The sequence below is a fragment of the Peromyscus eremicus genome, chromosome 1 (assembly GCF_949786415.1).
Source record: "Peromyscus eremicus chromosome 1, PerEre_H2_v1, whole genome shotgun sequence".
Classification (NCBI taxonomy): Eukaryota; Metazoa; Chordata; class Mammalia; order Rodentia; family Cricetidae; genus Peromyscus; species Peromyscus eremicus.
In genome coordinates, this window is record NC_081416.1 from 167,545,022 (window position 1) to 167,567,743 (window position 22,722).

At 54.6% G+C, this 22,722-nt stretch overlaps 1 protein-coding gene across 3 annotated transcripts; it reads right to left on the reverse strand.

Annotated features, from left to right (window-relative positions):
* Positions 1-324: 324 nt before the first annotated feature.
* Positions 325-21,958, reverse strand: Arhgef1 (Rho guanine nucleotide exchange factor 1). 3 transcript variants are annotated; one of them, XM_059280071.1, is made up of 31 exons: positions 21,803-21,958; positions 16,964-17,005; positions 16,779-16,862; positions 16,307-16,420; positions 12,706-12,804; positions 12,472-12,514; positions 12,012-12,258; positions 11,671-11,700; positions 11,364-11,463; positions 11,130-11,226; positions 11,015-11,050; positions 10,598-10,735; positions 9,586-9,691; positions 9,006-9,017; positions 7,882-8,049; positions 7,442-7,587; positions 5,045-5,191; positions 4,663-4,745; positions 4,373-4,498; positions 4,107-4,221; positions 3,922-4,022; positions 3,575-3,652; positions 3,262-3,337; positions 3,013-3,180; positions 2,178-2,265; positions 2,002-2,088; positions 1,673-1,740; positions 1,505-1,591; positions 1,013-1,176; positions 842-941; positions 325-670 (listed from the first exon to the last, which is right to left on the reverse strand). In XM_059280071.1, the coding sequence occupies exons 2-31, from the start codon at positions 16,985-16,987 to the stop codon at positions 660-662; spliced, it is 2,943 nt and encodes a 980-aa protein (XP_059136054.1). In that variant the 5' UTR covers positions 16,988-17,005; positions 21,803-21,958; the 3' UTR covers positions 325-659. The 3 variants fall into 3 exon arrangements, with proteins under 3 accessions (XP_059136054.1, XP_059136053.1, XP_059136052.1); XM_059280070.1 differs by lacking the exons at positions 7,882-8,049; positions 9,006-9,017; XM_059280069.1 differs by lacking the exons at positions 7,882-8,049; positions 9,006-9,017 and having other exon boundaries at positions 10,598-10,738.
* Between the last annotated feature and the right edge of the window lie 764 nt (positions 21,959-22,722).

The window sequence follows — 22,722 nt, forward strand, 5'->3', positions numbered from 1 at the left end:
GGATGACCATGGGGCTCCAAATTAGGGGGGTGGGGGGTGGGCACCTCATAGCCAGTGTGTGTGTCTGTGTGTGTATGTGTGTGTGTGGTCACTGTTTTAAGTAAATCGGGACAGCAAGATGGTCTCCAGGACCCCGATGGAGGAAGGAGAACCGACTCTCACATCTGTCCCGACATGGCACACGTGTGCCCCACCCACAATATACTAAATAAAAATGTAAGACAATAGAATGAATGGATGGACAGCCTGAAAGGAGCCAAGAGTCACGGAGGAGACATGGGTCAGACTCAGACACGGGGCCCCTCTGTCCTCACACACACAGACCTCTCCTTAGATAATATATATTAAAAATAAAACTCCAATTCAGGGTACAAAAACCGAGCAAAGGCACTTGGCGTGGGAATGGAGGGGTAACCCCCTCATAGGCAATACTGAGATGGCCTGAAAAACGGGGATTATGGTGGTACTCTGGGGGTGAAGCCCTGAGTCCCCCAAGCGAAGGCAGGAGGGAGAAAGGCAGAGGCCAGTGTGGGAGGCAGGGACTCCGGCAGGTCCCCTATCAAGTGTGGCCAGTCTCCCTCTCTCAAGGCCTCTGGGGTGTGAGACGCTGTGGCAGCCGTGGGGGTGGGGGACCCTCGCATCTTCCCCCATTCCTCTCTTCATGAAAGGCCTGAGGGTTACAAGAGGGAGACAAGAAGAGATGTAGGAAAGGGGTTGAGAGAGTAGAGATAGGCAGGGGACAGGACTGAGCAGACAGGGGACTGTGGGACAGGGCACGCCCCCCCTCCGCCCCCTCCCCGCCCCTCTGAGAACAGCACCCTGGCCCCAGCTCTTGACTCACCCGTCTGAACAGAGCGCTCAGGTGCCGCCAGGTTGGGCGACAGAGTTCCTCCAAGCTGAGACAGGAGGGGTCTCAGGCGGCAAAATTCCTCCTCTAACTCCTGGAGGGTGTCATAGATGAGGGTGCCTTTCCTTCTGCAGTCTGCCCCAGGTCCCCTGCCCCCAGGCATACCTCTAGCTGCTTGACAGCCTCCTCTAGGCCGAGCAGGTTCTCCTGAATCTCCTGAATCTGCGCTGGGCCTGGGGGACCCCCACCAGGCACCTCATCCCCATCCCGGGGAGGCCCCAGTCCACTGTCTTCCTCAGCAGGCAACAGGAGCCGTTTCAGGGACAGCACTGGCCAAGGCAACGGGGACAGGGTCACAGAGGCAGGGGCTTGGGATTCTGGGTGTGTGAGGAGGGCTGGGAGCTGGGGGATGAGGGTAGATATCATTCCAAAGGGTTAGGATGGGGCAGGGAGCCTGAGGTTGGGGAAGCTGAACTCAGCATCTAGGGTGGGAGGGGAGCTGAAAAGAAAGAGTGATCTGGGCCACCCAGGATGGGGTGGGCAGGGCAGTTTCTGGATTCGTGGACATAGAGAAATCTGAAAGATGGAGCCTTTCTCTAGTTCAAAGAGGCACCGTTTGGCTAACTACTGGGCCTGGAGGGTGCAGAGCTGGCCTACCTTTCCGAAGGGCTGTGGCAGCAAGCTGGCCCTCTGGGCCTGGTCTGCAGAAGGGCAGAAGGTCACTGAGGATGCGCTCTGTCCGGGCTGGGCAGGCAGACAAAGACAGATGCTCAGATCCTGCCTGGCTTCAGGTGACCTCCCCCAGCCGGTGACCTTGGGACTTACCATCAGCTGGAGGAATCTCTCGGCCTCCAGTGCCATTCTCAGAGCTGCTGAGCAGGGGTTCTCGGGTGCTAGGGAGGGAAGTGATGGGTGACCCTCACATTCTGGTCCCCAGGGAGTGGCAGGGGCCAGGGGACAAATAGCTGGAGGAGGCCTGAACAACAGGAGACGGAGGCCTATCGGAGGCGGCTGTGATGAAGTCAGCACACACCCAATTTATACATGCTTATGCACGTGTGTGCACAGAGACAGAGCTGGGGCTCAAGTTCTGTAGATGCACAGGGAAACTGTGTCTCCATTCCCTGGTTCTCCAGCTCCCTTTGAACCCTTACCTGCTTGGGCTGGGCCGGGGCTTGGGGCGGGAGGCAGGGGCAGGGACCTTCAGGGATCCGGCAGTCTCAGTGATGAGGGCACACCAGCTGGGGAGACAGGCCAAAACCAGAGGCAGTCAGAACAACTAAACCCCATGCAGGACACACACCTCCACACCATCCCTGGGGACTCTCACTTCTTGCGCTCCGACGAGGTCTGTGCCACCAGCTCATATATCTGGGCCTCCTGGTCCCAGGTAAAAATGACGTAGAAAGCTTTGTGATCTGCATACAGAGGGGAGAGATGGGGCTTGGAGCTAGGCTCCCAGTATGTCCGTCCCCTCTTGGGACATACTGCTACTTTCCCCTTATGTAATATAGTTTACACTCACTGTCCTGCTAATACCAAGGTCTTCCTCCACAGCCCTGATCACACTGGGCCACAGTGCCTAGGCTGCCTTGACTTGTAGAGAGCCTCCCCCAGCCCCACCCACCATCAGTGGCCCTAGCACAACTTCTCAGCAACACTCGCCAAACCCTCTGCCCCGGGGTTCTGCCTTTTGTCCCAAGTATCTATAACTCCTAAATAGGAGCCAGCGTTGTGAAAAATCTCCAGGGGGCAGATCATGCTTCTCTATAAATACGGGCAGTTCTCTCTATTTTTATTTATTTTTAGTTTCTTTCTTTTTTTTTTGAGGCAGGGTCTCTCTGTGTAGCCCTGGCTGACCTGGAACTCACTCTGTAGACCAGGCTGGCCTCTGCCTCCCAGGTGCTGGAATTAAAGGTGTGCACCACTAAGCCTGGCTCTATTTTTAGCCAGGCTGACCTCAAACTCATCTTGCCTTAGCCTCTCGAGTACCAGGATGGCAGTGTAAGCCGCCATGTTTGCCACCCTTCCTTAGTCCTGCCCACTCCTGCCTCTTAGACCTTTCTCAGTCTCCGTCTCTTTCCAGAGTGGGCGCTATGGCTCTTAGAGAGTTCCACTCCCTACTTTATGGGGCAACTGCACTCAGAGGACCTGCCCCAGCTCACCAGTGGCCACCTCTCGGGTCATGGCTGAGGTGAGCCGGAGCACAGGCCGCAGCATGGTCTTGCCGTCGGGCGTGGGTGTGAGCGTCCGGCTGTGAGACTTGAGGAGCAGCCTCTCATCCTGGCGCTGCAGCAGCAGTAGCAGGTCGTCCAGCAATAGCACGTGGACCTCTTCGGGTGAGGCAGCAAGATCACACCAGACCTCCATGGCCCCAACGCCTCCCCCTTCCCCTGGCTAGAGGGAGCACTCACCTATAGCCTTGTCTTTGGTTACCCGCCATGTCAGTGGACCTTCATGGACCAACTTCCTCTTAGTGATGTCCAGGTTCTGAGGCGGGAAGGAGCCATGGTCAGCTAAGTGGCAGGAGGGGACACAGAGGGAGGGGAGGGCAGCAAGTAGAACAGCCAAGGACCGGGGGTGAAGTCAGGGTCACCAGGGACACACATCTGGGAAGCAGGTGGGGACAGATGTTCCCTGGGTGCATTCTCAGCTGTGTTATATGTAAGAATCCCTTGGGCAGCAAGGTCAAGGTGAGCTGAGGGGAGGCAAAGCGACTGGGTTCACCTTGAACTCGCTTAGCATAGGGTCACTGCTCTGCCGTAGGTGAGTCAAGTCCAGGCGCCGCTGGTAATCCTTGAGCCGCTAGGGCAGAGAGAGGAAGGTTACAAGGGGCTAAACCAGGCACAGGGGCTGCCCCTCGGTGACTCTAAGGTGGTGAGTAAGCAGCGAAGCAAGGCCAATTTCCAAGGGACAAGCTGAGGTCAAGATCTGACCTCCAGCATTCCTGAGAGGAAGATGGGAAGGGCCAAATGACCCCCGCACATTGACCCTGAGGGAGCAAAACCTCTGAGCAAGGTGAAAGTACGTCCCCCACCATGCCCTGCCCCAGGTGGAGCCATTCCCAGGCTCACCAGCAGATCCTCCATGTCCCGAACAGCTTGGTTGACATGGTGCAGAATCTCACGGCAGCACTCAGCTGCAAGCTCCACTTTCTCCCGTTCTGCAGGCTCTTCTGCAGGAAAGTCCAGAGGCGTAAACCCCCACCCTGGCATGTCCCGACTCAGTGGTCGTGGTCAGAGGAAGGCCTGGGGACTACCTGTGTTCTGCTCAATGCTCTGCAGCAGCAGTGGGTACTTGGTCAGCCGCTGCATCTCAGTGGGGATCATGTCCTTTAACTGCAGGCGTCTGCATCTGGGGCGGCTCTCAGCTTCCTAGGGAATCGAACAGCACCGGGGTGGCCCAGGGCCATGCCCACAGCCCTTCTCTCCTAAGACCCGGCGTTCAGCTCTAGCCTTCCTCCCTCACTCTCAGAACACCATACTGTACTCTTCGTCAAACCTGGGGGCTTGCGTCCCACCGCACCTGCACAAAGGCACAGAACCGAGGCTCCTTGCGCTGTTTGGCTTTGAGCTGCTCTAAAGCGAATGACTGGCGGCTGCAGAAGCGGGAGGAGATCTTCTGGAACCACGAGCCCTCTGCACCGTCGAACTGCAGGGAGATTCAGGCAAGGGAAGGTCTCAGATGGGGCTGTCAGAAACAGTCTTGTACAGAGATGGAAGCCTAAAGTGGGACAGGCCTGGGGCCCAGACCGCTGGGGGATATGGGAAGAAGACTAACAGGCAGTGTCAGGGGTCATGCAGGGGCACCCTCACCCGGGCCAGTAGCACATCACCGATCTCCTCAATGAGGTAGCCGCTCTCTTGTCTCCGCTTCATCAAGCGATCAAGGAACAGGGCTGTGGGGGACACAGGAAAGGAGGCGTTACGTTGGAGCCCAGGAGACTGAAACGCCTGGTTGGAGAGACTGCTGGCTCAGGCTGCAGCTGTGTCTGGTCCTTTGTGGGGCTGGTCAGCTGTCATACCCACTTCATGTGCTTGTTCAGTGTGTGTGTGCCTCTGGGGTGGATGCTGTGGGGGTCAGGAGTGTGAGCCCTAGGAGGAGGCCAGAGACTGTGGCAGGTACTCAACGGAGGCCTGGAAGGAGGGAGCTGATGGCAGGATGTGGCCAGGGAGGGGGGTGGTGGCTGGCACTCACAGTGCACCTCGATGAGCTCATCCAAGCTCGGAAAGATGTTCTGCAGCTCTTCCAGAGGGAAGAAGCCCCCATCCGCCATGGGCTGGTAGAAGAGGTCATGGAGTACCCGTAGCATGCGCACGTGAGCTGCTTCCGTCACCAGCAGCTCTGTGGGCCCAAAGAGGAAGCATCACCAGGGAGGATGTGAGCTCAAGGGGAAGGTTTGAAGGCAGGCTGGGAGAATGGAGAGGTTGAGGAAGGATCCCTAGAAGTTGGTGAGGTCAGAGCATACTCTGGGTGGTCATTACTGCCTTATGTAGCCGCTGAGGACTGAGACAGACAGGCAGGCAGGCAGACACACATAACACACACACACACACACACACACACACACACACACACTTATCTACCTATGGACAGGGTCTCATATGGCTCAGGCTAGCCTGGAACTCAAGTTCCTTCTACCTCACTTCTGGGTGTTGGGAATATAGATGTCTGACCTCACACAATGATTCCAATACAGATTGGTAGCTTCAGGTCCAGGGGACAACGCCCACTCCTCCACACCCAACCAGCCACTGGGTACCTCAGTGAGTTTCAGGGGCACACAAGTCTGCTGAGACTAAATACACTGTATGATAATGAGTGTGTGTGTGTGTGTGTGTGTGTGTGTGTGTGTGTGTGTGTAGGGGGGCATGTTTCTTGACGCCTAGCCTGGTCTTGAACTGGCTCGGTAGCTGAAGGTAACCTAGAACCCCTGACTCTCCTGCTCTACTTCTCAAGCGCTGGGCTTGCCGGCCTGCACCACCATCTCGCTGTTCTGAACGTTGTACTTTCCTGGTGAGAGGCAGCTGGACAACCTAATGGGGTAGTCACTAGCCATGTGCTGCTATTTCCATCTCAGTGATCAAAAACGTAAATGAAACACCAGGTGCAGTTCTCAGCGTGGCCAGCACGGCTAAGTCAGGCCTGATGGTGCAGTCCTGCAGGCCCAGCTAACCAGGAGGCCGAGAGAAAAGGAGTTCCAGGCCAACCTGGGCTACAAAACAAAAGCCAGCGCCAGTCCTGGTGGCACCCAACTGTAATCCCAGCACTTAGGAGGTTGAGACAGGACAATCGGGAGTTCAAGGCCACCCTGAACTGCATAGGAAGTTGGAAACCAGCCTGGCCTATGAGACTCTACTAAAAAAAAAAAAAAAAAAGAAAACCAAGGCTGAGGGGCTGGAGCAATGGCTCAGCGGCTAAGAGGACCTGATTTCCAGCCCTCCAATGGCAGCACACAGCCATCTGTAACTACAGCCCCAGGCGATCCAAGGGCACCAGGCACCCACAGAGTACATACCCATATGCAGACAAAATACCATACATATAAAATAAAAATAAACAAATTAAGTTTAAAAAAAAAGAGTTGAAAATGGCTGGGCATGGTGCACCACACACACCTTTGATCCCAACACTCAGGAGGCAGAGGCAGGCGGATCTCTGTGAGTTCGAGTCCAGCCTGCTCTACAGAGTGAGTTCCAGGACAGCCAGGACTACACAGAGAAACCTAGTCTCAAAGAAACAAAGAAACAAACAACAAAAAGCTGAAAATGAAAAGCCTAAGGACAGAGGGGAAGCAGTTTCATATTGTTTCTGGTTCCTTTTTTCTTTTTTTCCTTTGTTTTTAGAGACAGAATCTCTCGATGTAGTCCTGGAACTTGCTATGTAGTCCAGTCTGGCCTGGAGCTTATAGAGATCCACCTGCTACTGCCTCCCAAGGGCTGAGATTAAAGTAAATATCCTTCTTTAAAAACTTACATTAGCGCCGGGCGGTGGTGGCGCACGCCTTTAATCCCAGCACTCGGGAGGCAGAGCCAGGCGGATCTCTGTGAGTTCGAGGCCAGCCTGGGCTACCAAGTGAGTTCCAGGAAAGGCGGAAAGCTACACAGAGAAACCCTGTCTCGAAAAACCAAAAAAAAAAAAAAAAAAAAAAACAAAAAAACAAAACAAAACAAAACAAAAAAAACTTACATTAATCATATACATACACACACACACACACACACACACACACACACACACACACACACACAGAGTATATGTGTGTACACGCATGCACCCTGCAGAAGTGGCTCTCTCCCAGCATGTGGGTGGATCCTAGCACCTTTTACCCACTAAGCTACTTCATGGGTCCTGGCCTTGAGCTTCTGACCCTCTTTCCCTTTGGCCCCCTGACCCTCCTCAGACCATCCCCAGGGATAAGAGTGGCTGGCTGCCTGAGCTGCTGCACTGTCTTTGGAAGCAGGGCTCTGACGGCGGCCCTGGCTTTCACTGAGTCTGTCCTGCAGCCATGCATCCAGCTGCTCTCCATTGGGAAGGTCTCTGCCTCAGCCAGCATGGCACCCAACTGCTGCAGGACTCAGGGGTAGCACTCACCACTGATGACCTCTTGCCGCTTCACTTGGCTTTTGGGCAGGCTGAGCAGGGTGTCTGGGGGCACCAGTTCCCTCCAGCCGGGAGGCTCTTCGGGTTCCAGTTCCAGGCCTGACCGTCCTGGTTCCCCATCATCTCCAGGCTCGGGGCTGTGGACAGAGGCCTTGTTAGGCTATAGCCTGGAATAACCCAGGGGAGCCCCTTGCTCCTTAGTTATAACCCCTGTGGCCTCAATATTTGACGCCTCTAAACAGCCCATGATGCAGACCAATCAATCCCCAGAACTCTAGACAGCAGTGACCCCTCCCAACTCCTCAGTGGCCTATGCTGTCCGTAGCTTGCCCTCAGCAACCTCAGCCATTGGCTGTCTATTTTCTTGAGAGTCAACCCACCACCTCCCAACTCTCTAAGCTTCCTCAGCTAATAAGGGGGAAGTGACGTACGTGGCTCGTCGGGTAGGGCCAAGCACGGCCGTGGCGGAGCCGGGGTCCATGTCCACGTCGCTCCGGGAGCGGCCCCCACCCCGGCCCTTAGCCCCGAGGCTGCCCCGGGAAGGTCGGCGGCGGTCACTCACCCGGAGGCTCTCTGAGCGCCCCAGACGCCCTGATAGCCTGGACCCCAAGGCCAAGGACAGAGTCAGGCAGAGGTCGGGACAGAGACAAGGAGAGACCAGGACAGGGACAGGGACAGGGGAGACCAAGACAGGGACAGGGGACCAGGACAGGCACAGGAGACCAGGACAGGGACAGGGACAGGGGAGACCAAGACAGGGACAGGAGACCAGGACAGGGACAGGGACAGGGACAGGAGACCAGGACAGGGAGACCAGGACAGGGATAGGAGACCAGGACAGGAACAGGAGACCAGGACAGGGAGACCAGGACAGGGACAGGGAGACCAGGACAGGGACAGGGACAGGAGACCAGGACAGGGACAGGGACAGGGACAGGGAGACCAGGACAGAGACAGGAGACCAGGACAGGGACAGGGGAGACCAGGACAGGGACAGGGGAGACCAGGACAGGGACAGGGGAGACCAGGACAGGGACAGGAGACCAGGACAGGGAGACCAGGACAGGGACAGGGAGACCAGGACAGGGACAGGGACAGGAGACCAGGACAGGGACAGGAGACCAGGACAGGGACAGGGGAGACCAGGACAGGGACAGGGGAGACCAGGACAGGGACAGGGGAGACCAGGACAGGGACAGGGGAGACCAGGACAGGGACGAAACAAGCAACAGAAGAGAGAAGAGAGTCAGAAGCAGTGGGACTTGGGGAGGTACCTGGGGGTGGGAGTGGCCAGGAAGGGGATTGAAACTTGGTGGGGGGATGGAAACCCATTGTGGCCAGACCGGGACTGACCCCCTCCCTTCCCTAAGGTGGGGGTGGGGAAAAGGGACAAGGAGAAAGGATTTCCATACTTAGCTCAATCAGGAGGGTGACATACCTACCCACCCCTCCCCTCACAGGGGGTGAAGAGGAGGAGGTGGCCATGGGGAGGGGGAGGGGCTGGGAGAGATGGGGGAGGGCCAGCCCTCCCCCCACCCAGGGCCCAGGCACCCACCTCTTCCACCTTCTGGGGAGAGAGGGCACAGGGTCAGAGGTGGACCAGGTGTGCCCCAACCCGGCTCCCCATCCCCATCATGGGGTCCCCAAAGCAGCGGCACAAGGACAGGCAGGGGGCAGAGCCTGCCCCCCAACTGTGTGGGGGACAAGGCCCCCAGGACACAGCATGGAGCACAAAGGGGCAAGGGACACCAGGAGCAGGGCCACAAGGGAGGCAGAGTTTACTGAGAAGAGGGGGGAGGATGGAGAATGAAGAGAGAAGCTGAGGGGGTGGGGGTGGGGGTGGGGGGAGAAAACCTGGCCAGAGAGAAGGCCCTAAACGGAGGATAAAGAGAAAGAAGGGGGAGCAACAGAGAACAAGGGAGGAGGAGGAGAAGGGGAAAGAAAGGGAGAAGGCGAGGATGGAAGGAAGGCCCAGAGACGGACGGACAAGAGAGGGGCCAGCAGCAGAGGCGACTGGGGCCAGCAGGCACAAACGGCGGGCGGCAGCAGCAATCCAAGCTCCCCAAGCTCCGCCCCGCCCCGCCCCTACACTGCCCCGCCCTGCCCAGGCCCTCCCAGCACCGCGGTGCAGACACCTCTCAGTCTCAGCACTCTCCTCCGTGCTCTCGGGGGGTGCCAGGGGCTCCAGGCTTGGAGGGCCCTGTGGGAGTGTGTTCCCTAGCTCCTGGGGGGTATCCACACCTGTGGGTAGAGGGGGGAACAGAGCTGGTTGGAAAGCCTCTGATACACTGAGTTCTACCCTGGAGTTGCCTATCTCCCTGGCTGGAAGACACTCAGCCCTGGTAGTTACCACCTATTTGCTCAGTACTCGATACGAGTCAATAGAAACGGTCAGTCCTTGGAGAACACTGGAGGAGGGCTAGAGCTATAAGCGGGGAGTTGTCACAGAACTAGGGTGCCTCTGTTCGAGCCACCCTACTAGACTGCAGTCCCCCCAGAGGCGGGAGGGGACTGTCTCCCGCTGACTCCTGAGAGGGGAGTGGTTTCCAGAACACAGCACAGTAAGCTGCAGGAGGGATTTGAACCCAGGCTAGACAAGCTTCTGGGCTCTAAGGGGCTCAGATAAGACAGACGTGCAGCTCCAGGGAGAAGGAGAGAGTAAATTCATGGGGCATTAGGGTTCACTATCCAAGAGGACATGAACTTAATCTGGAGGGTGGGCAAGCCTCACTCAGGTGCTTGGAAATGAAACCCAGGGACTGATGGCGACAGTGTGACTGTAGGGTTAGGAGGGATACGGCTCATCGACACAGCGCGTGCCTAGGACCCACCAGGGAGGGCTGGGGGCACGGCTCAGTGGCAGACAGCTTGCCTAGAAGCTGTAAGGCAAGAGTTCCAATTCCCAGTGCTGAAAAAACAAAACAAGAAACCTAGTTCGGGGTGAGGAGCCATGGCACTGGGACAGAGGTCAGAACCCAAGAAGAAAGCTATGGAAAGGGGAAACTGAGGCGGGGGCAATCACTACTCCTGACCAGAAGCTGGGAAAAGATGCTAAGAACAAAGGAGAGTGTAGTGGGGACAGAGATTTCCATCTGAGTGAGGGCTGAGGGGCTGGTGGCATTCCTGTCCTGACTTAGAAACGCTCACCCGGTTCCCGGTGGTCGGGGCTGTCCACAGACAGAGGGTGCAGAGAGATTCCTAGGTTGTCCTGCCCAGGAGTCCCAACAGTCCTGTCTCGAGAAGGCATACCCAGGCCTCCCTTCCGGTCTGGAGGGCCTGGCTTCTCTGCTGGGGAGACAGCAAGGAAGAAAAGGAAAATGAGAAAACAGATGCTTCTAATCCCATCTGCTACTATACCCCAGGGGAACTAAGATACTGTTCTTAACCTTCTTCCTCACCACAGGAGACCCCTCCCTTCTTACTCAAGGTTCAGGAGCTCCCTACATACAATCTTCTCCCTCAGACCCAGGCATCCAGGACCCACCCTTCCTCAGACCCAGGGGTCCAGGACCCAACCCCCAACCCCCAGACCCAGGATGGATACCCTAGCTACAAGTCCATTACCATCAACCTCGACCTTTAGATGTCGAAAATCTGGAGCTGAAACAAAAGAGTGGGGCAGTGAGCTAGGGTGGTCTGAGACCAACAGATTATGCAAGGCTGAGGCTAGCCCTCTTACCAGGGGGCTCTCCCCGGTTCCAACGAGTAGGATCTAGGATACTACTCAGCCCTTTCTTTGTCTTGGGGGGCTCGTCTGACCGCCGATTCCCCATCACCTGTGGGAGGATGAAGAAAGGGAAGGCTAACATTTCCAAAATGACACAAAGCAAAAAGTGACTCCAGGCGTCCAGTAGTCTCGAGGCTTCCCCAGGGGCATTCCCAGAGAGGAGGGGGCCAGACTTAACCTCAGCACCTTTTTCCGGAAGAAGTTCCTCCCTGACTTCTTGTCCCCACTCTTGGTCCGAACCCCAAGGTGGCGCATATACAGGCTGATGGCAGTGACCACAGCGGCACTGAGGGGAGGAGACAGCGAGGTGAGGGCCCCCGTGACCGGTACACAGGAGCACGCTGTGTCCCCAGAGACAAAGACACAGTCCCCCACAACCCCTCAGCCACTTCCTGTGGTTATAAGAAAGGGGTAGCTCCCAAAGCCAGGGGCAAGGGTGCTGCTCCAGGGGCCATCTGCCTCTCTTTCCCCCAACACTCTCCACGGCCATCACCTCTTTTCTTCATCTGTAGAGATGGTATGTCTGCAGAGAGAAAAAAGAAATTTACAATAAAACCACGAAGCCTGGCTTCCCTGTCCACCGGGAAACACTTCTAGGCTGCTACCTCTTTAGAAAACAGGGTAAGGAGAAAAAAGGCAAGTGGCCTAGGAGGGCCTGGGAAGGTCCATTCCAGAGGATACAAGTGCTAGGTCTGAACATGTGACCATGGACAAGACCCAGAAACTCCAATGGGACCCCAAAGTTATAAGAGTCAGGCTAAATGAAAACTCTAGGTGGGGCCAGAATACAGACACTGAGGCTGACACCGAGGGAGATGCCCGACTCGCACTCACTGCATTTCTTCCAGGTGGGAGAGCAGCCGCTCTGCAACATGCCGCTCCCGGGCTTCATAGTTGCCTCGGTCTTTCCCGATCCAGGGCTCCAGCAGGCTCAGCTCCTGCTCCCAGGGTGTCATGCCCATGAGCCTCTTGGAGCGGAAGTCCTCCAGCTGCCGGCTCACGGCTGCCTGCTGGCTCTGTACCACTTCTTGCATGAACCGCCTCTGGACATCCTCAGAGAGGAGGTCAGGCCGTGTGCGGTCTACAGACATGCATGCAAGGGCTAGTGACCATGTTCCAGGGCCTGGCTCCCATCTTGGGTCACTGTTCCCACCCACCCATGGATTCCAATGTTTCCCTGGGCTGCCGCCACTGAGAATGAATGAGTGAATCATGGCTTCCGTCCCAGGGGTCTCCTGGGAGGCACATCCCTGCCACATACCCTCCCTTATCCTCAGACCCCTCTTCTCCTTACCAAGTTCAAAAGCGACGTTAGGAGGGACTGGCACCCGGAGAACCTGCTCAGAGGAGACAGGGGTGAGGTGGCAGGAGGTGCACCTCAGGAGGCCTTGGTGGGAAGGGTCTGAGGGAAAACACTGGGGAGGGCCCAGATGGCAGTCACCTCCATAGGTGGACACTGGGAGACACATCATGACTCTCCAGAGCTAAAAAGGGGTAAGGGACGGGACAGCAGGAAGATGTCTCTCACCGCAGTCTTGTCCAGGAAGGTATGATAGAAGTCAAGGAAGGCCTTCTTGGCTTCTTTGGGGCCCAGTGAGCTCAGCATATCCGCATGCAGGCAGCAGAGCTGGGGACACACACGGTGTGACTCTCTTTCCTGGCCCCACAATCGCACTCCCTCTTTGGAGAGACTAAGTGGTTTTCTGACCACTGTACATTATGTGGGGTCCAAACATGACCTCCTCTGTGAAGTGCACCCTGACCTCTACCCCAACTGCCTAGGCCCATCTCCCTTGCCAACTCCCCAGGATCACTGCTATGAAGTCTTCCTTTTCCCTTTACAATTCTTACTACTAGCTATTCTGAGGATCTGGGGTATACCAGAGGCCACGCTGAGCCCTTCATACACATCTACATATGTAGGAACCTGTCCCATCAGACCATCATTATTACCATTTTGTAGGGAACACTGACCCCAGGCATAGGAGTGCATGACTATAATCCTATCACTTTCCAGGTAGAAGCGGGAGGATCAGGAGTTGGAGGTCATCCTTGAACACATAGTGAGTGTGAGGCCCGGCTAGGCTATAGACCCTGACTGCCTCAAAAAAAAAAATAAATAAAAGGTGGGAAAATGGAAGTTCAAAGCTGAGTGTGTTGGCACAGGCCTGCAATCCCAGTCTGGAGAGTTCAGGCAGGAAGACCAGGAGATCAAGGTCCCTGTCCCAAAAAACAAAACACCACCACCAAAAGAAAAGAGAGAAAACAATCTCAAAATACAAGGTAAAGCCAGTGTCGCTCACATATCCCAACGTTCTGGAAACGGAAGCAGGAGGACCACTGCATTCAAGGCCAGCCTGGGTTCCGTTTGAGATGGTCTTGAGCAAACCAGAGGAAGGGCTACAGAGAGGGTTCCGGAGGGAAAGCACAGGCATCATGTAGATCATGAGCACCAAGTCTGCATCTCTAGCTCCTACATAAAAACCAAGCCTGGCAGCCTGTGCCCGCAATCTCTGGGGTCGGGTTCCAGGAGCTCACAGCTCAGCAGCCTTGTCCAACAGATGAGCCCCCCGATCACGAGACCAGAGAGGTGGCTCAGTGGTGCCTACTACCAAGCATGATAGGTGGGGGGTCCATCCCCGGGAAATGAATAGTAGAAAGACAGAAGTGACTCCTGGAAATTGTCCTCTGACCGCCATACATATGCTATGGCATGCATGTACCTCACACATATACCCACACATATGTCCATACACAAAATAAATTAAAATGTAATAAAAATTTAAAAAAGAGCTGAATGTGGTAGCATAGGCCTTTTATCCCAACATTCTGGGAGGCAAAGGCAGGAGGATCTCTGTGAGTTCAAGGCCAGCCTGATCTACATAGTGAGTTACAGGACAGCCAGAGCTACATATCAGAAAGACTCTGTCTCAAAAAAACCAAATAAAGCCAGGAGGTGGTAGCGCACGCCTTTAATCCCAGCACACGGGATGTAGAGGCAGGTGGAGCTCAGTAAATTCGAGGCCAGCCTGGTCTACAAAGTGAGTTCCGGGACAGCCAGGACTACACAGAGAAGCCCTGTCTCAAAAAACTAAAAAAAATAAAAATAAAAATAAAAAAAATAAAAAGGAGAAAGGTAGAGAGAGATTAAGGAAAGAGACCCAATGCTGACCACTGGCCTCTATATGACACATGTACACACATGCACATACCCATATGAACACACATATATACCACATAATACATTTAAAAAATCTCAAATAAAAATAACAAGAGCTTGGGGTAGAGTGCTTGCCTAGGACAGCTAAGGCCCTGGGTTCAACACTCAATACCAACAATAAATAAATAGGCCTGCTCAGTGTTACAATGGTAAAGTTGGACTCAAACGCAGGCAGCTTGTCTCTGACTGTCTATAAACACTGTGAGCAGTCTGTCTGAGGTCCAGAGCAGGTTCTGACTCCAGTGTGCTCAGGGGCAGTACACAGTGAGAGCTGGGCAAACAGATAAGTAGGTGGCCAGGTGAGGCTCCCTCACTCATGCCAGGTATCTCCTGAGGTTACTGGTATGCCAGCCTTGGATGGGGGACCCTGAAAATGCAGGACTCTGCCTGTCCTGGATCCCACAGCTGCTGCCTGGCAGGTGACATGTCCTTCCATGTGTTTGAGGACTCACTCCAGTGCAGGTAGAACTTTTTATATTTATTAGCTTCAACAGACCTATGTTTATTCTCTTCATCCCCACCCCCAAAATATGGTGGGGTGCAGAAACTGCATAAAGACAACTCTTACAGTGCCATCTGGGTTACTTCAGTTTCCACATCCATAAGATAGAGCAGTTAGCACAGTCCTTGAATTAAGTAAGGTCTAGGATCAGAAACGCTTAGGCAGGGGACAGCGTCCATGTGCCTGGGGAGAGGCAGCTGCTTTTCTGAAGGATGTAGATTGGGGAGAGTGTACCAATTTCTCAATTTTCTAAAGCTTGGTATCAGGACAACTAGCCCCAGCCTTGCAGTTCACGTCTTTTTGTCTTGAGACAAGGTCTCATGTAGCACAGGCTGGCCTCATACTTGCGATGCAGCTGAGGATAACCTTGAACTCCTGATCCTCTTCCCTTCTTCTGCGGAGAGCTGGGATTACAGGCCTGGATCACTGTTTGTTTTATGTGGTGCTGAGGCTAAAACCCAGGGCTCTGTGCTGGCTAATCGTGTATTCTACCAACTGAGCTACATCCGGCATACCCTTCTCTCTTCACCCCTGGGTATCCCAGCCCATTCTTTTAGTCTCCTAGTTTTCTGGGGGAGCCACAGTGCATCTTCAGCCTGGGCAAGTGGCTTGTGCTGGGTGCTACTGAGTCTTCTTAGGAGAGGACCTGGCTCCCCACGCCCCACCTAATAACACCCATTCCCCACCTACCCCCACCAGTGCTGTGGCTTCTTGCTAAATTGGGGGCTGGGGTTTTCTACTCTACAGGTGTTTCTGGACCACATGGCTCTATATCTGCATCTTCCAGGATCTTCTGCCTGGCCCTGGGAGTTTCTTTTATTTGAAGCCAGGTCTTGCCATGTAGCCTTAGCTGACCATGAAGGTATGGCAATCCTCCTGCCTCAGCCTTCCACGTGTTAGGATCATAGGTGTCATGCCAGGCTCAGGAAGTTTCTAGGTTAGCAACCACATAGGGTTTGCCTGGGTATTTGGATCAAGGTCTGTGGTGCTCTCCAGGTCTGAGATGGCTAAGAACACCAAATCCCGAATGCCTGACTAATGACACACACCGAGAGGGCCTTGCTGGGTACTCCTCTGAGGCCCCCTGGGTGAGTGGCAGTGTTACCAGTTAGAGACGCTGCCACAGGCCTAGAAGGGGACAGGACATGGTTTCTGCCAGGATGTTGGGTTCCACTGACTCCTACTTTGTGTACTCACGCCTGGGCTCACTGCTTACTGAGGCTCACCAGGCCATCTGCAAGCCTGTCAAGATCACATGCCTGCTTTCTCCATCTTGTCTGTGGTCCAATTTCTCAAACTCACGCTGTGTTCTGGATTTTCCAGGGCCTCTAAGCTGACCTTCACTGGTCTATGGTCTGTTCAACCTCATTCCTCCTCTGTCCCTCACACCTCCCCCTGTATCCTTACCAGGGGTCCTGGCTCGAACTGCAGGGCCACATGCTGCAGGAGGGCCATGAGGTGGGCTGGGCGTCGCTTGACATGCTCCAGGCTCTGGAACTGGCTGTTTTGATCTTCTGAGTTCTAGAGGGTGGAGACAAGGGAGCTGAGTACCACAGGGAAAGAACAGGCATCTTAGGCTTGCCCTACCCAGTCCCTGGCACCTCTCAATGGCTCCAAGACAGGGAAGACCCTGGGAATTGGGGTGGATGTGTCTACACTACAACCCTGACAGTAAGGGCAGGTAGTTGGGAAGAAAGGGATGCGTGTTGATGTTTTGAGAAAGGATGGGCGTCGAAGATGGATGGTGACACTCACTATGGGGTGGGAAGATAAGGATAGCACTAGGAAGATGACAAAATGACAGACTGAGCAGAGAGGGCACATCAAAGGATAGAGACCTGGGCCCTTGGTGGACACCTTCCCACCCTATCCTGCTCACCGCCTCCAGTTCATTCTCAAAATCCTCATCCTCAGCCCCGATGATGCTGATGGACATCAGGCCAGGCCGGGGAGGCCCTGGGGCCTGCAAGGGGAGACATGACTTCAATCCACAGGGCTCCCCACCACACAGAGCACCAGGGTCCCCTCACCTTAGCTCAGCTCTCCTCTCTGCACCGCACTCACCGCCCCTCCGGTGAATTCTTCCATCTCTGGGACTCCACAGGGCTGCAGAGAGGAGGAGGAGCAGTTAGGGGCGGGGAGGACATGCCTGAGGCTGGGCAGTTACTCACAGATTCCTGGCCCAGGTGTGGAAGGTGAGTAAACAGCACCCCCCCCCCCAGCCTCCTTAGCTCAATGGAGCCTCTGTGTGGCCACAAAGAGTCCTTCACAAGCCAGCTGAGGCGGGGAGACCAAGGGCAGAGATGGGGGGGGGGCGGTGCTGGAGCTCAGAGCATAGGTCCATGGGTGGGCTGAGTGGCTGTGGGTAAAAGCCACCAATCTGGGTCACTAAAGAAAGAAGGACCAGGGATCCAGGGGGCTGGCTAGTCCCTAAGGGGGCAGGACATTGGGACAAGCAAAATTAATGGAAAGGTCCTTAAGGAGGGTGTAGAAAGAGTGTATGTAGGGGCTATCCTCAGATCTGTGGCAGGCCTGCGCCAGGATGTAGCCTCTGAACCCACCAGCCCCATTTCCTGTGACAGGAAGTAACAACGGTGAACCCCCAACCTCCAACTCCCTCTACACAAGAAAACAAAACAGAGTCGTCTTCTGTTAGGCCCCTTGAGCTCTTGAGCCCAGCGGTTCCCCACGGTTCCTGGCTTTCCCATCTATTGTCCCAGAAACATGATGGGAGGAGGGCCTCAACAGCCCACTCTCAGGTGTGTGCCATCTCTTTCAATCCAATGTGGTAGTGGCTCCCTGGAGTCTGTCTCCACCTCTCCTCCCAGACCGGTCTCATCCTTCCCACCATTTGTGCCTGCCCCTCCTCTGACTCCCTGTTGCTCCTCCCCCATCTCTGTACAGCTGTCCTTCCACAGCTGGTGTGGGCTCAGTCCAGCTCCAGCATCCCACTGTGGTGTCTCATCTTTCTCCATCCCTTGTCTGCCCTATCTGTTTGTCTTTTCCATCTTCTCCCAGGTTTCTCCAGCAGCATCTTCTAGACCCTAATTGGTCTGACTAATGCTGTGTGGATGATGTCAGGAGGGAAGGAGCTGTGGAAAGAGGGGTGGGGTGGACCAGTGACGGGGGCGGGTCCTCATACCCCAAAGCTATTTATAACTCTGGCTGCCTGAGACCCACCCTTCTCCCTCTTCCATGAGCTTCCTCCCTAGCACTCAATAAGCCGTAGCTATGATTCTGATTTCTGAACAGTGATGTTTCCTGGAGTGCCCAGAAGTCATCCTTGGGGGTTCGCCCAAGCAGGCATTATTTGTATTCTGTTTCAGAAACTGTATCTGTCCATCATAAAAGCTTGGGTAATTTCAAGAACATTGTTGAGTGTTAATAAACTTGCAAACCAAGAGAGCAAAGTAATAGCAGTTATTACGAGAGCTAAGCTCCTCTAACACTTAAAGAGTTGTTCCAGGCCCATATTAACTCAGTTTTTTCTTTTCTTTCTTCAAGACAGGATCTCACTCTGAAGACTGGAATCAAACTTGAGGCCATCCCCCTGTCTTGGTCTCTCAAGTTCTGGTATTATGGGTGTGAAGCACTGTGTTCAGCTCTATCAGTTCCATTAACTCCCCGACTACAAGCATCCCATGCTATGCTTATCCCTCTGAGAAACTGATGGCTGGAAGACCACCGTTGCCAGCCAGACCGTCTAGGCTGGAAGCCATAAGCACAGACCTGGAACTCCCATGCTCATACCACTTAGCAGTAAATATGTTCAACTGAGAGATCCCAAAGGAGCCAAGGAAGGTTTGAGCATGTAGCTCAATGACAGAATGCTTGTTTGGCATGTAAGAGGCCTTGAGTTCTACCCCCAGCAGCACCAAACAGAGCAACCAGATCAACCAAAAAAAACCCCAAAAACCAAAAGCCCAAACTCATTTCTCTTAGACCCACATCCATCTTCTCACACATGTCTTTCTTTCTTTCTTTTATAAGATTTATTATGTATGTATACAATGTTCTGCCTGCATGTATGCCTGCAGACCAGAAAGAGAGGATCAGATCTCATTATAGACAGTTGTGAGCCACTATGTGGTTGCTGAGAATTGAACTCAGGACCTCTGGAAGAGCAGTCAGTGCTTGATCTTAACCTCTAAGCCATCTCTCCAGCCCATCTTTCTTTCTTTCTTCTTTTCTTTTCTGAGACAGGTTTTCTCTGTGTAGCCCTGGCTGTCCTGGAATACTCTCTGTAGACCAGGCTGGCCTCAAACTCAGAGATCCACCTGCCTCTGCCTCCCCAGTGCTGGGATCAAAGATGTGTGCCACTAGACCGGCTCTCACATGTGTCTTTCAAATGGCCCCTTAGCTCTCATGCTTAAGTCTTTATTAAAATGTCTTTATTAACTCACCCCCCCAAAAAAGAGAACCCAAAGAAGGTACACAATTTGAACAAATGTTCACTACAAGACCCTGATTCTCACACAGTTAATATGCATTCTCTCTGCCTTTCTCATCACAATAGCATGGAACAACTGATGTCTGAGGTGTTCTCAGTATGTGCCAGACACAGCAAAGCTGGCACACACACACCTAGGTCTGTTCGGGGCTCAGGCTCTGTCTACAGGTGTTAACACATTTAATCCTCTTACAGACCCAATGAGGCCAGCATTATTTTGATTTGTTTTATCTAGGGGTCGCTATTATTCTTATTGCCATTTACAGCGGGGGAAATTGAGGCATGGCTTGCTAGGATTCAGATTCAGGCAGTCTGGTTCCACAGTTTAAACGTTCAGCACACTATACTGCTTTGAGGGATGCCCCCTCCCCCACCCTCCACCACCCTTGGGATGCTAAAATCTGCGTCAATGCTCTGAGACACATCAGTTCGAATGGTGCCTGGGAAAGCCATGTGGCTGCTGCGGCCTCAGCAGTCACCCAGAATAGACCCAGCAGTTCCAGAAGCCTGGGACCAGAGCAGGAGGGTTTGAAAATTAAGATATAGATAAAGCTAGCAAAATGAGACTGTACAGGCAACTAACAATGTCTACCTACTACTTTGTCCGATAGATGAAGCACTTTGCACTGGAGGCTCTGGGGTGGCGGGTGGAGGGGAGTCAGGGCAGATTTAGGTTTATGCGGTGGGGGGTCCTGGAGCACACAAGGACGCCTGGGTTCTAAGGGCTCAGGGTCCCCAAGTCTTTCGACTGGATTATTCAGGTCTCCAAGAACCTCTAGGAGCCTTGAAAAACCTAAAAGAGGGTCCTGGAATGTGTATGACCCCAGATTCTATTTGATATAGTGGGCCTCAAGAATCCAGATAGATGATGATTCTAACGAGAAAAATAATGGTTTATGGGACCTCGATAGGGGTGTGTAGTGGGTTCTGTAGGGCCCTAGCTTGACCTATGAGAAACCCATGTTTATTGAAAGCTGGGATTCCGAGAAAGGATTCCTGAAACCTGAAGGGTATGTAAGATTTTATAACCTATGTAACGTGGCGGGTCTTCACGAGCCCTAAATCTTACACAGGACGTGGCTGATCTACACAGGCGCTCAGTACTACAGCAATTGTGGCAATGTGGATGGCAGGGAAGACGTGCAGGGTCAGGTTTGACGGCAGCCAAGGCTGCGGATCTCACCTGTCGGATGAGAGAAGCCACTCTGCAGCCTCCGGAACCGGAGCCTCCGCGCCCGAGCTCAAGGTTCCCCCACCCGCGCCGCAGAGTCGCTCTATCAGAGCCAGAGGCCACCTTTGCGCCCAGCTCCACTCCTCCCTCTGACCGCTCTAGCCCGCCCCCTGCCAATCTCCAGCCGTGGCAACTCTACTCCTCCTGGCCGGCCGCTCTAGCTCTCCCCTGAGCCACGCTGGCCCGATGAGGCCACTCTGGCCTGTCTTGGAGGGCCCGCGTTTCCGTATCTCGACTGCCCCTGTCACTCTCCCGGGCCCCGCCTCCTTTGCGGGAGGGGTGGATAGTTCCACGCCTGGTTAGAGCTCAAGCGCAGATCTCCAAGTCGCTCAGGTCCTAAGTACCTACTCGGACCTCGCATGGAGTCTCTCCACCTTGTCTACCTCCACAACTCGGACCTATTAAATTCCCAACGCTTGTATACCGGCTCCCGCTGTCACCCCTGTCAACTCCTCCCGCTGTAATTGGACAACAAAACAAAACAAAAAAACACCAGCAAACCAAAACAAAAACACACACGCGCTCGACTATATCTTTCCCCCGATAGACTAATTAACCTAAAAAAACCAATGACTTCCCTTTAGGCCTCAGTCTTCCCAAATGTTTAATAAGGATATGTTTCCGGTTCTCTCCCATACAGCCATCTCCCAGAGTATAATTAAAAACCCGGGGGGGGGGGGGAGAGTTTTCTGAGACGTTTTCAACGCTCTGTAACTCTCGGCTTCATAATGGCCCACAGAGATACTGTTTATTTTAGGTACTTCTAATCTAGCATCCATGATTACAGGGACAGCGCTTAACAGCAAGCAGCTTCGAGTTCAAATCCCAGCTTACACTTAGAGTGTAAGTCCCTATGACTCCCTGGGCCTCAGTTTCCTCACTGATAAACCGGTGTTACTGTTCTGAACTGCGCTGAATAGGTGGCAGCCTGGATCCCGACCCAGTTCATCTCCACGCTAGGTTGCTCAGGTTGGCCTCGAACTCATGGTAATCCTCCTGTCTCTGCTTCCCAAGTTCTGGGATGACAGGCGTGCGCCCCCACGCCGGGTTTTCTCTTTGCTCTCTTTGACAGATGAGAAAACTGAGGCCTGAGGAAGGGAGGCTGCAGGCTCACTGCCCCCCCCCCTCCGGAGGCCCTCGGCGCCGGGTCCCCTCCCTGCTCCTCCTCACTTCCCCCGGCGGCCGAGGGGGAGGATGCCGGGCGGGGCCAGGGACGATGTACCTGGTGTCCGCGCGGGGAGGTGACCGGCGGGGCGCCCGAGGTCGGGCTCGGCGATCCTGGGCCCGGCGTCCCGGCTCCGGCTTCCTGGCTCCAGCGGGCAGGAAGTCGGGGCGTTTTTCCGGAGCCCCCGCCCGCCGCCCCTCCCCGCTTCCTGCCGGCGCCCCGTGCCCGCCCGGCACCTCGGCTTCCTTCCCCTTCTCGCCCGCCCGCCCGCCCGCGCGGCTCCTCCTTTCCCCACGGGTGCAGCCCCACCCGGCCCCGCCCGGCTCCCCTTGCCTTTGTCCTCCACTGCCTCCTGCCTTGCTGCTGCCCAGCTCCTGCCCTGACCCTTCCTCTTTTCTTCCTCTTCTGAGTTTGAGACAAGGCCTCACTATGTAGCTCTTGCCGGCCTCGAACTCTCTCTGCAGACCAGGCTGGCCTCGAACTCACAGAGGTCCGTCTGCCTTTGCCTCCGGAAACGCAGAGGTTAATGTTTAAAGGTGTGCGCCACCATGTCAAAGCTTGCACGCACGCACGCACGCACGGCAGCTTCACTGTCTGTGACCCCACCACTCTCCATACAGCACTTTCCCCGGAAGCTGTTTTCCTCCCTGGTCTCTGCATCTTCACTCTGTTGCAGCTCTTCTGTGCCTTTGATCACTTTGCGCCCTTTTCTTGCCGCTGAGTCTCTCTCGTCCTTGGAGACCTCAGGCTTTGCCCTTTTCCCAGCTGCTGGTTTCCCTCAGGCTCAGGCTCACTGGCCAGCCAGTTCATGTCTGCTTCTCGACTTGCCTTCTCCGTATCTCTGTTTCTGCCTCTGGGGATTCCCCGTGTCTCCTCTTTGCCTCACTCATGTCCTTAACCACCTTTCTGAGTCTGCTTTTCCCATCTCAGTGATCCTGTGTCACACCTCTCTGCCTCTCTCCACCATCCCCAAGTTC

Excerpts from the sequence above, each read along its gene's own strand:
- Arhgef1 (XM_059280071.1), bottom strand. The coding sequence starts at position 16,987 with ATGGAAGAATTCACCGGAGGGGCG. Across the intron at positions 5,192-7,441 it reads GCGGCAAGAGGTCATCAGTG|AGCTGCTGGTGACGGAAGCA; the intron begins GTGAGTGCTACC and ends TTGGGCCCACAG. Across the intron at positions 3,181-3,261 it reads AACCAAAGACAAGGCTATAG|AGGTCCACGTGCTATTGCTG; the intron begins GTGAGTGCTCCC and ends CCTCACCCGAAG.